Here is a 10,228-nt window from a genome sequence, read left to right on the forward strand (position 1 = left end):
CACATTGAGCTATGTGTTTTAATTGTAACTGCTTATAGCTAAGAATAAAATGTTAACGCTTTCTCTTTAAAGGCACAACACAAAGCTACTGAACAGTAAGATGCTACACTAGTGTTAAATCAGCACACAGCCAAGAGTTAAGTACTTACAGATGCTGTATCTACACTTTGACACAGAATATTTTACAGCCTATAAAAAAATCTAATTTTACAGTGTTTTGTATAAGGACCAAACCAAATAAAATAAAATATAAACCCAGCCAATATTTGACTGCTTTTTCTTTCACAAACTGATTTACACACATTAAATTCAAACAGCAAAAAAGTTACATCGTAACAAGAAAATGACATGTGAATATACAATATGAAATGCTCACACAGCAGTTCAATGGCTAGCACTGTCCCCTCACAGCAAGAAGGTCCTGGGTTTGAATTGACAGGACCTTCCTGTAAGCAGACAAACTACAGAAGTGATAAAAAGATAAGCGAACAGAGTAAACCACATAAACTAAGAAAAACATTAAAAAGCATAAGAACTTTTTTTTTCGATGAATTTGGGAAAACTTCCCGCTGGCCCTTGAAAATTTGCACATGTCCCTCAAATGCTATTTTCTGAGCACTGAAAAAGAAAGAAAAGTGTTTAAAATTACAGTTAGGTCCATAATTTGTTGGATAAAGAAACAATTTATGTACTTTTGCTCCTGCACACCACTACCACCACATAAATCAAATAATCAAGATGTGACTGAGGCTCAAGCCTTCAGGTTTAATTCAGGGGGTTTAACAAAAAGTTTGCATTAACTGTTTTGGTATTGCATTTTTTTTTTTTTTTGCGCAGTCCCCCATTTTTTTAGAGGTTCAAAAAGTAATTGGACAATTGGCGATCATCTAGTTTCATCACTAGATGAGCCCTGTTCCATTTCAATTTCATGACATGTGACACAGTCATTATATCTAAAGTTGATTCAAAGTCTCAACATTTGTATTTTATAACTCTTCACTGTTTTTACATAATGAGGCCCAAAGAGATGTTCATACTAGTGAAGTATCCAGAAACACCAAAATACACCTATCAGAGAGATGGCAGAAACTTTACTCCTAAAGTTTCTGCCATCTGCCATTTACGGTAACTAGCATTTGTTGCTGCTGTCACACCTGAAAAAGCATCACTAAAAGACGTTAATTACTTAGGCTGCCATTTTCAGAGGCTCCAATGTATGAAAATGTAAACCCCTCTGAATTATAGCTGCCAGTCTGATCATCTTGATTGTCTAATTCAAAAAATACTGGAGTTATGTACGGAGGCACGGTTACAGTTTGTCCAATGAATTACTGGATCCATCCATCCATACAACATCAAACAAAAATGACCTTACATAAACCCACGTATTTCAGCTACGTTTATATGTCAATTAAAACATTCAAAGACCAAAGTTAGAAGCAACATTTCTCTCATCCAGAACACAGAGCCTGTCTGGGCAACAAGATGCAAACAAAAACTACCCACAGCTCATCACCGAGTCCTGCTGCTCTCTCACTGTTGCTGCCATTCACTGAGCAGTAGGTAGAGACAGGTCAACAGTGTGACAGCAGTAGAGTTGTTGGCAGGCTTTTTAACAGGCCTTCAGATGAATATCTAAATCCCAAATTTTAAATCCTACTACCTATCCAGAGAATGGATAGATGAAACTAGTGTCCAGCCCAAAGAATTAGGACATAAAATTTTGGAGTAGCCAAAAGGAAACTGCCTACTTCACTGGTTAAAGAACATAACCACTTTACAGCCTAACCCTTACTATGAGCTCCTTTCTGAAAAACAAGCCCACAGAAATCAGTTGACTGGCTGTCAGAACTGTCGACAAGCATCACAACTCAATATACGAGTACGCTTAAACTACCTCTACTGCTATGAGGATGATGAGGCTGAGGAAGATGATGCGGCAGTGGCTGCAGCATGTGGCTGAGAGTCTATGAGGTCCATGTCTTCGTCTTCGTTGACTCCGCAGGTGTCGACCACACAAATCAGGCAGCTTGTGACGGGAAACGCTCGCACCTTGTTGCAAGTCACCCACCTGAGCGAAGAAGAAAATCAGAATATTTCGATTCAGCGTTTAAACAAGTTACTACTTAACTGTATAGATTTACAGCCTGCGTTGCCCAGGTGACTGAATTGAACAATGTTTTGTGAAGAAATGCAACTCAAATGGTTTGACAGCATGTTTATGAGTATTTTTTTACTAGTATGATTATTAGCTAATACGCTATTACACCTATTAGCAATATATACCCAGCTACAGTAACCACCAAAAACAACTAAGGAATTAATGAATGAAATAGCCAGACCTGAAAATTTAATGAAAATGTCAATGAAGAAGGTGGTCATGCGGTGTTCACATACTACTGATAAAGACTCTTCAGCAGTATCAATCAAATTGTATTATTTGGGTAGTATTCAGTTAATAACCCAACCTGTCAGTATCAGTGTGGTATTCCAGGGCGTGTCCAAGGCGTCCCACTCCTTGGAATCCTGCCAGCACATAGATGATATCACCAACTGCCGCACACTTCACAGTTACACCTCGCCACGGCATAGGTGAAGCGCCACGCCACTCGTTAGTTGCAATATCATAGTATTCAACCGAGTCCAGTCCACCTAGAAACACACACACAGACAGTTGTGCATATGATTGCATATTAGGGCCACTGAAGGTAGGAAAAAAATGACGGGGAGTGGATGGGCGGTATAAAAATCTGGGGGGACGATGAATTACCTATTGCTCCCTGCCCTCCAACAGCATATATCCTGTTGTTTACAACCACCAGTCCGTGGTTCTTCCTGGCCTCTCTCATCCCACATAACTCCCTCCATCTGTGAAAGGCAAAAATTGAGTGGAACAGGCCAATGGCACTTTAAATGGGCACATTAAGAAGCGTTGTATGTTAAATGTTTGTTGACTCACTGTTGCGTGTTGGGGTCGTAGACCTCACAGTTGTTGAGCACTCTGCCAGAGACATTGTTCCCCACCGTTCCTCCACAAACATAAATGAGCCCGTTGGCCTCCACGGATCCATGGCTGCAGCGCGCCATCAGCATACTTGTTTTAATCTGCCATGACTCTGTCCTGGTGTCGTAGCATTCGAAAAGGTCCAGGGCTGAGCTGCCTGTAGGCACATGTTGGTGGTCGGTCAACCGTGAAGAAATCATTATCTATGCTTTAACAAGACATCTTTACTATTTAAATGTTCCTACTTTTTTAGAGAATGTAATAATAGTAGCACAAACCAGCTTACTTTCCCCATCACATGTCTGCATCTCTTTGGGTAGTTGCACAAGATCCCAGAGTCTCTCATTTTTAAATCTTTTCTCCCCTCACTTCATGCTTACCTACTTCTGATCCCCCAGATGTATAGATCTTTCCCTGGGCAGCGCAGGCAGCCAGACTGTCGCGAGGTGTGGGTGGACCCAGCTTGGAGTACCAGCTGTCCTTCAGGACGTTGTAGCAGTCCATACGCTTGATGGGAAAGAGCTGTGAGCCACCCAAAATGTAAACCACATTGTCCCAGAAGATAGCTGTGGCGTCACGGCGCTTTTCAAAGGGGCAGCGGATGTCAGTCCAGCTAGAGTCCTGTATGGAAAACCATTGTAAACATTCCCAAATATGATTTCAACAGACCTGACTAAACTCAAGTCTCATAGAGTGTTTTGTGAACCAAAGAACAGATTAGGTGCCTGTAAAATTAAAACCTTAAAAAAAACAAAAACAAACAATCTTATCTTTAGCTTATTAATTATACTGTAATACTCAAGAGCACATATCTGCACTCCCTTTAATTGTTCTTTGGTGTGATTGCCCCTGTGACTATAACTCATTAGCATTTGCAGCCCGGTACCTTCGGGTTAAAGTAGCGGCAGGACTGAGGCTGTGAGCCGCCAAACAGAGCAATGCGGTAGTCGTGCTTCTTGCGTCGTGGCCGACTGCTCTCTCCCAGGTCTTCACGGTCTTCCAGGGAGAGCAAGTGGTAACGCATCCCACCTTGGAGAAAAGCACTGGTTATTTTGTTTTGTGTGCGTGCTCAAGTAAAGCGAGCAGCCCTTTGAGGTAATGAAATACCCAATATATGTTATACATCTATCTTTTGCTATCATAATAATGTCGAATGTAGATCATTTAGATTAAGATTCAGCACTTCTACGACTCCAGGGCAAGTCTTTCAAGTATTTCACATTTTGTTTTAGAGGGTGTTAGACTTGGATAAAATTGGAGTGAATTTATTTTCCACAATTAATCAAAATGCAATAATCCACAATGACAAAGTAAAAGGAAAGAGTTACGAAATTTCCCATTTACCGAAGTATTCAGATCCCGTATTATGAGCTCTGGTGCAATCTACCTGTTAGTGGTTTATACAGTTTAACTCGTCCCTCTACAACCAATATAATAATTGGACTGGACACAATTACTAAAGACTCACACCCGTCTGAAAACAAAGAGGTGAAGTTGAGTTGAACTTTCCGCAGACCTGTGAGACAGGACTGTGCCAAAGTATAGATCTGGGGATGGATTACAAATATTTTTAAAGCACTAAAAGCAGCCTCAGCCATGCTTAAATTGAAGAAATTTGGAATAACTAACAGGCTTCCTGAGTAATGTGAAACAGAGCGTCTTAGTTAAACAGGTGGCTAAGACCTCAAGAGTAGGCCTGCAGGGAGTTCACCAAAAAGCACCAGATACAGTAAGTGCAGTGTTTTGGGGAAAGAAGTCACTGAGCAACTAACCCTCTGAACAATTCTGCTGAGAAAAATTAGAGAAACTTCCAAAAGCAAGGGCTCTAGGATAATTCCAAGTAGACTGGACCCAAGGGTGCCGCACGAGAAGTCTAAATACTTACATATAAATGAGATATTACTCCTTTAATGCATTTATAAAACATCCTTAAAACCTTTTTTTTGCCAGTGTGAACTGCTTGTGCTTTTTTTGTCCATCGACATGAACGAGACAGTTACCGGTAACTTTGTCTGCTCATTTTGTTCACTTGAAATGTAGAATTTGTACATGCGTGCACGTGTTTTTGACTCTTCCTGCTCACCGATGACCATCTTGAGGCACTGTGGATTGTCCTGGATGAGGGGCTCGGCCTGGACAGTCTTGGAGAGGAATGTTTTGGAAACCAGTGGAAAGCGAACACACCCCAACACCTCCACCATGTACTGCTTTCTGTTACACACATCATACTTCAGCCAGCGCACTGCAGCATCATAAATCTGAGCACAACGCAACAGAAGAACATGTTAACAAATTTTTGGTGACAGACGTCTTCTTTGGCACAAATATATTTAAAGGATGTATACACGCGTACCTGGGCCTCAGCACGGACGGTGAGTTTGTCCTGGTGCAGCAGATGTGTGAGCTGCGCAACATCCAGTTGCAGAAATTCATCCAATTTATAGACTTCAGTGAAGTGAATCTGAAAAAAATCATCTGCAGCCACCTTCAGCTCTGGACAGTCCATGCAGTCTGCAAGGGCTGAAATGCCTACAGGAGAACAGAACAAGAGTAAGTAAATATCATGTGTAACACAAATGGAAGGTCTGTATTTGTATTTGTGCAATCACCTAGGCAGTTTGTTGCATCAATCTGTCCTTTAAGGAATTCCACACACATCCTCTTCACAGGTTCAATCTGATACTGATTGGCTGCATCCAGCAGTGACTGGACATTACTGCTGTTCACGGAGATTCTGACACACACACAAACAAAAAACAAACATGCCTCTCTCAATAAAAATGCTTCTGTTTTTTTTATCTGTAATAATTAATTTGATACACAATTCTTACCTTGCAGTGTAGATAAATTCAATCAGCAGCTCAATAATCTCAGGCTCAGCACTCCTGAGCTCCACCTCGTGGGACATTGACTCCATCATTCTGGCTAGAAGTGAAGAAAATATAACAAACACAAATATAACAAGTGTACTAGCACTATATGACAACATCACTGTCGGTGTGTCAAGATGGGAAGCAGTAATAAATAGATTATGCATAAAAATACATAGTAATCGTTATAGGGGTGGTTATAAACTTTCAGCTTTTGTGCCATCTTTATTGAGAAACACACAATCAATGTAATTACTTAAATAGACTAATTCCTATGTTTGCCTTTATTAGATTAGGAGTGGGCAGATGACACTAAGTAAAATATTCAGTTTTTCTGCAGTGAGGACACAGCCTTTGGGGTGTGGAGATGCAGTACATGCTCGCCTGGCATATACTTTTACATTTAAATTTCTTTCCTTTTGCTCATTCAACTTTTAAAAGCCAAAAACAGGAATCCACAATTCTCATTATTTATGCAACATACATCTGCATCTACTACCTTCTAAAATATAATAAGAAATCACACTCTTGCTCCCCCAATATGCCGCCATTGGTCTTGATTTGTGTTTGTCAGACTTACTGGTGAACATGAGGCTAAAGAAGTGGCTGGCAGCAGCAAGCACCACTCGGTGGGCTGGGAAGTGCTTTCCCTGAACCACCAGGGTCACATCACAGAGAGTACCCTGCAAATCACACGCAGTAATCAGGTGTCAGAACAGAGGAAATGCCTAATGTAAAGCCCTCTTAAAGATATTCAGCCTGGTACTTTTGGTTCGTGTTCCCTCTCTCTCTCCCGCACACACACTCACACCTGTTTTCTCAAATTGTTCATGACTCCCATGATGCTGGACAGTTGCCTGTACTCCTCTTTGGTGGCACACTTTCTCTCGCCCTTCTTTTTTGAGCTTGACGCCTTCTCTGGAGAAGCCATCCCCGTCATGTCAGTCTGACTACTTGACGGAAAACGAAGGAAAAAATGAAGGATTTTGGCACCAACGCTAACAGTATGACTACAGCGTACAGCTGTAGTCTCTTTGTTGTCGCTTAGCTACAGGCAGTTTGCCTGCAAACCCCGACAGCAGCTTGTTGTGAATGTATGAATTTAAAGGCCGACAACTTCACGGCGGCTTCTACATATGAATAAATTAATTTGTCTGCCAGGGGTTAAAAAACAAAACAAATAAGCACAACGTGTTAGCTTAATTGTTCATTCGTGTAGCTAGAACTCAATTTTTTTCTGGTTGTTGTGATGCTCTTCTTCTGCTTCTTCTTTTTCCGTCTTTTTCGCCTTCTTCTGTGGTCTGCACAGAATGTCGTAATGCTGCCCCCTGTAGCCTGGACATAAATTGTATTACAACTCTGAGACCAAGAAGAGTTGTGAAATAAGCCCAGCAGTTCCCTTTGGTTTTCATAAACAGCAGGTGTGAATAAAACATAAAAGTTTCTCTATAGCTCTATAGTACAGTTGGGATACAGCTAATTTCACCTGGATGAATAATATGTCAGTGTCTCCGAGTGACTGTAGAAAAGGCTGTTTCTTACAGTCATCGGTGTCTCCAGAATAGGTGGGACGATATATATAGGTTATAATAGGTTGTGGACTAATTATAATATAGGGGTTTTTTTTTTAGTCAGGGTGTTTGTTTACTGCACTAGTTATTGCTCTGGTTGGACTTTAGCTGTATATTAACTGTATATTTCTGCGAACTCTGTTATTCAGAACAAAACTGTAGTTTTATATCCTATCGGACAGGCATATCAAAGCTGCTTCAGCTTTGCGGCATGCAAAGCACCGCAAAGCGCATGCGCTGTAGTAGCTCACCTGTCGTTGCACCTGTTGAATTCTTATCTGTACAACAATGTAAAATACAAAACCAGGAAGCTTTTCTTTCCTCGACTCTCATGACGCTGACGTCACGGAGAATGCGGACTACAATTGCCTTGTTAGAAATAAGTGACCTGAAAACAAACTGAGAGGCCACAGAGCCGCAGAAAATGTTCCGTTTATGCTGTTGCTGCTTCTCTGGCGATAACTCCAACAACAATGAGGTATGTGTTTATGCGCTGCACTGGGTTTTATGGTGTCTTTATAAGAGCGTAAAGTGGCTTCCTTAGAGTTTAGCAAGGAAACTATACAGCTTCGCTTCGCTCGATTTTTCCATTGCAAGTAAAATGATGGGATCCTCTTAACTGCTGTAATGTAGCATTACTGGGTCTTCACCTAATAATCTACTTTTGTTGGGGATTTGAAACATAGTTATTATAATATTGAAGCTGAGTTTATGATCACATCGTTGCACTGGTACACGTGATCAAATATGCCTAATATTTGTGGCACAAGAAGAAGAAAAGAAAAACACTATGTAAATAAAACCAACTTTCGCTGTTTCAGAGACGGCCTCTCCTGGATTCCGGACGCTCTGAAGTCAATAGTGCTGAATCCGCCAGGCTGAGCCGTTCATCAGCGGACAGCGGCAAGTCATCTCAGACTTTTTTTTAATACTTATAAAAATGACAGATGAATTTGATCCACCTGTTTTTCTTGCTGTGTTACTCGTGCTTTCTTTTTTCTTTTTTTCTACTCAGATGCACAGACTGTGAGACGGATTGGACGGCTGGTGATGAGGCGAGTGTGCGTGCCTGAGCTGGATCAGAGGTTTTTGGAGATGGCTGAGACCTTCAACAAGCAGCAGGAAGGCTACGAGGCCATGGTGCAGCATATAAGAAACCTCCAGCAGAGCTGTGACTGTTCCCATGATGACACCCTTGCTTTTGTTCAGTGTTTGGGGAAGATTAGAGAGGAGCAGGGTGAGTGACACATACTTTTTAACACACGCTTCATGGTAGCTGATGCCTCACTCCCTCCCCCATTTTTTAAAAACTCATGTACTTCCAGAACCAACATACCAGGTCTCTCTTAAGATGAAGGGCTACGACTTCTTCCTCAGTGCGGTTCCTGTGTGGTCTGAGGGCGCAGGTGAGGGGAAACCGCTTCCTCCACGTCTGCAGAGGGCTCAGAACGAACTGAAGGGTGCTTCTGACAGCACCAGGATGACCATTTCAAAGGGGACCACCCTTCAAGAGCTTATCGGCTGGTTGCTCCGTAGCCATGATAAAATGGCTGAGCAAGTGAAGAAGGCAGCAGAAACTTACCAAGAACAAGGGAGACTTAGTGAGAACCTGGAGGAGAACATGAGGGAAGTGAGGAGGGCCAAAGAGTTGTCTCAAGGATACAGACAACAGGCCACGGCAGTTCTCACTGAGGCTGCACAGATAGCAGGGGCTCAACTGTAGTGCACATATCTTTCTAAAAGTTTTGTTTTAACCGACAGCAATGCGGAAGTACAGCATTTCCATGGGTTATCTCCATAAATATCCCCACCAATCGTATCAAGACTGTCATATCTCCTTTTATTATTTGATTATAATAGAAACGTATTCTAACACTTTAAATAGGTTTAAAGTGGTTTTTTTTATTTTGCGTCATTACATTCTGTCATATGTATTGTTAGAGTGGTAGATGCTCATACTTAACCTGGTTTAAGGTTCTAATAATGAACTCTCGATGTGTGTAACTGTGTAAAAGCCAAAAGCTCAAGCTTCAAACTGTGTTAAATATTCCATTTTAGAATTTTTTTTCTTTTAGATTTAGCTTTGATGATGTTCTTCAATGTAAATTGTGAAGACTTTGAATATATCTGTGTATCTACAGTGCATAATGCCATCAAAGGTTTCAGAGAATCTGGACAAATCTCTGTGCACAAGAGACAAGGCTGAAAATCTGAATGCACGGGATTAAACGCACAGTCCTGTCATGGAAATCACTACATGGGCTCATGAAACACTTCTAGAAATTATTGTCTGTAAACATGCGTTGCCATGTCATTCACAAATTTAAGTTAAAGGCGTATCATGCAAAGAAGAAGCCATATGTGAACATGATCAAAAAACCCTGCTGTCTTCCCTGAGGCACTTAACCTGGACTGAGGCAATGTGGTCAGACAAATCAAATCAAAAACAGGAAAGCTCCATCCTCTGGACTAAAGAGACAATTGTTACCAGTGCTCAGTTCAAAAGTCTGCATCTCTGGTGGTATGAGGATGTATGAGTGCTGTGGAATTGGCAACTTGTGCAGTTGAAAATGAGCACTGCAGGTCCCCTTTTCTCGAATACATGTAATTTCCCTAGCCAACATTAGGGGGCAATGCCGCTTCACTTTTATCTAACAACCGCTCATCGTTTCATCCTCATCAGACTTTTAGAAATAGCACCGCAATGACAAAGCTTGTCTGAACTCCAGAATTAAATTTATAAACGTGCCACTACTTTGTGTGTGTGTGTGACTTTTACCAGA

At 41.3% G+C, this 10,228-nt stretch overlaps 2 protein-coding genes across 3 annotated transcripts; one reads left to right on the forward strand and one right to left on the reverse strand.

The window, feature by feature from the left end:
• Positions 1-486: 486 nt before the first annotated feature.
• On the reverse strand, positions 487-7,162 carry klhl7 (kelch-like family member 7). Of its 2 annotated transcripts, XM_085395249.1 has the most exons (13): positions 6,686-7,162; positions 6,455-6,557; positions 5,836-5,929; positions 5,614-5,738; positions 5,358-5,533; positions 5,088-5,262; positions 3,891-4,033; positions 3,385-3,625; positions 2,960-3,161; positions 2,771-2,868; positions 2,469-2,652; positions 1,898-2,071; positions 487-618 (listed from the first exon to the last, which is right to left on the reverse strand). In XM_085395249.1, exons 1-12 carry the CDS (start codon positions 6,812-6,814, stop codon positions 1,906-1,908), a joined length of 1,836 nt encoding a protein of 611 aa, XP_085251375.1. In that variant the 5' UTR covers positions 6,815-7,162; the 3' UTR covers positions 487-618; positions 1,898-1,905. The 2 variants fall into 2 exon arrangements, with proteins under 2 accessions (XP_085251375.1, XP_085251374.1); XM_085395248.1 differs by lacking the exon at positions 487-618 and having other exon boundaries at positions 1,099-2,071.
• Positions 7,163-7,695: 533 nt separating this feature from the next.
• Positions 7,696-10,188, forward strand: LOC146643953 (uncharacterized). The gene is made up of 4 exons (XM_085396324.1): positions 7,696-7,923; positions 8,267-8,348; positions 8,461-8,682; positions 8,771-10,188. Exons 1-4 carry the CDS (start codon positions 7,870-7,872, stop codon positions 9,166-9,168), a joined length of 756 nt encoding a protein of 251 aa, XP_085252450.1. The 5' UTR covers positions 7,696-7,869; the 3' UTR covers positions 9,169-10,188.
• Positions 10,189-10,228: the final 40 nt, after the last annotated feature.

Source organism: Rhamphochromis longiceps, linkage group LG22, assembly GCF_057381845.1.
Source record: "Rhamphochromis longiceps isolate RC_006_pf linkage group LG22, R_longiceps_female_GT1.1, whole genome shotgun sequence".
In the NCBI taxonomy this organism is placed as follows: domain Eukaryota; kingdom Metazoa; phylum Chordata; class Actinopteri; order Cichliformes; family Cichlidae; genus Rhamphochromis; species Rhamphochromis longiceps.

Coding starts and splice junctions, on each gene's coding strand:
- klhl7 (XM_085395249.1), bottom strand. CDS start 6,814: ATGACGGGGATGGCTTCTCCAGAGAAGGCGTCAAGCTCAAAAAAGAAG. Junction 5,263..5,357: donor CCGTCCGTGCTGAGGCCCAG/GTACGCGTGTAT, acceptor CGTTGTGCTCAG/ATTTATGATGCTGCAGTGCG. Junction 3,162..3,384: donor ATCTGGGGGATCAGAAGTAG/GTAAGCATGAAG, acceptor ATGTGCCTACAG/GCAGCTCAGCCCTGGACCTT.
- LOC146643953 (XM_085396324.1), top strand. CDS start 7,870: ATGTTCCGTTTATGCTGTTGCTGCTTCTCTGGCGATAACTCCAACAAC. Junction 8,349..8,460: donor CCGTTCATCAGCGGACAGCG/GCAAGTCATCTC, acceptor TTTTCTACTCAG/ATGCACAGACTGTGAGACGG. Junction 8,683..8,770: donor GAAGATTAGAGAGGAGCAGG/GTGAGTGACACA, acceptor ATGTACTTCCAG/AACCAACATACCAGGTCTCT.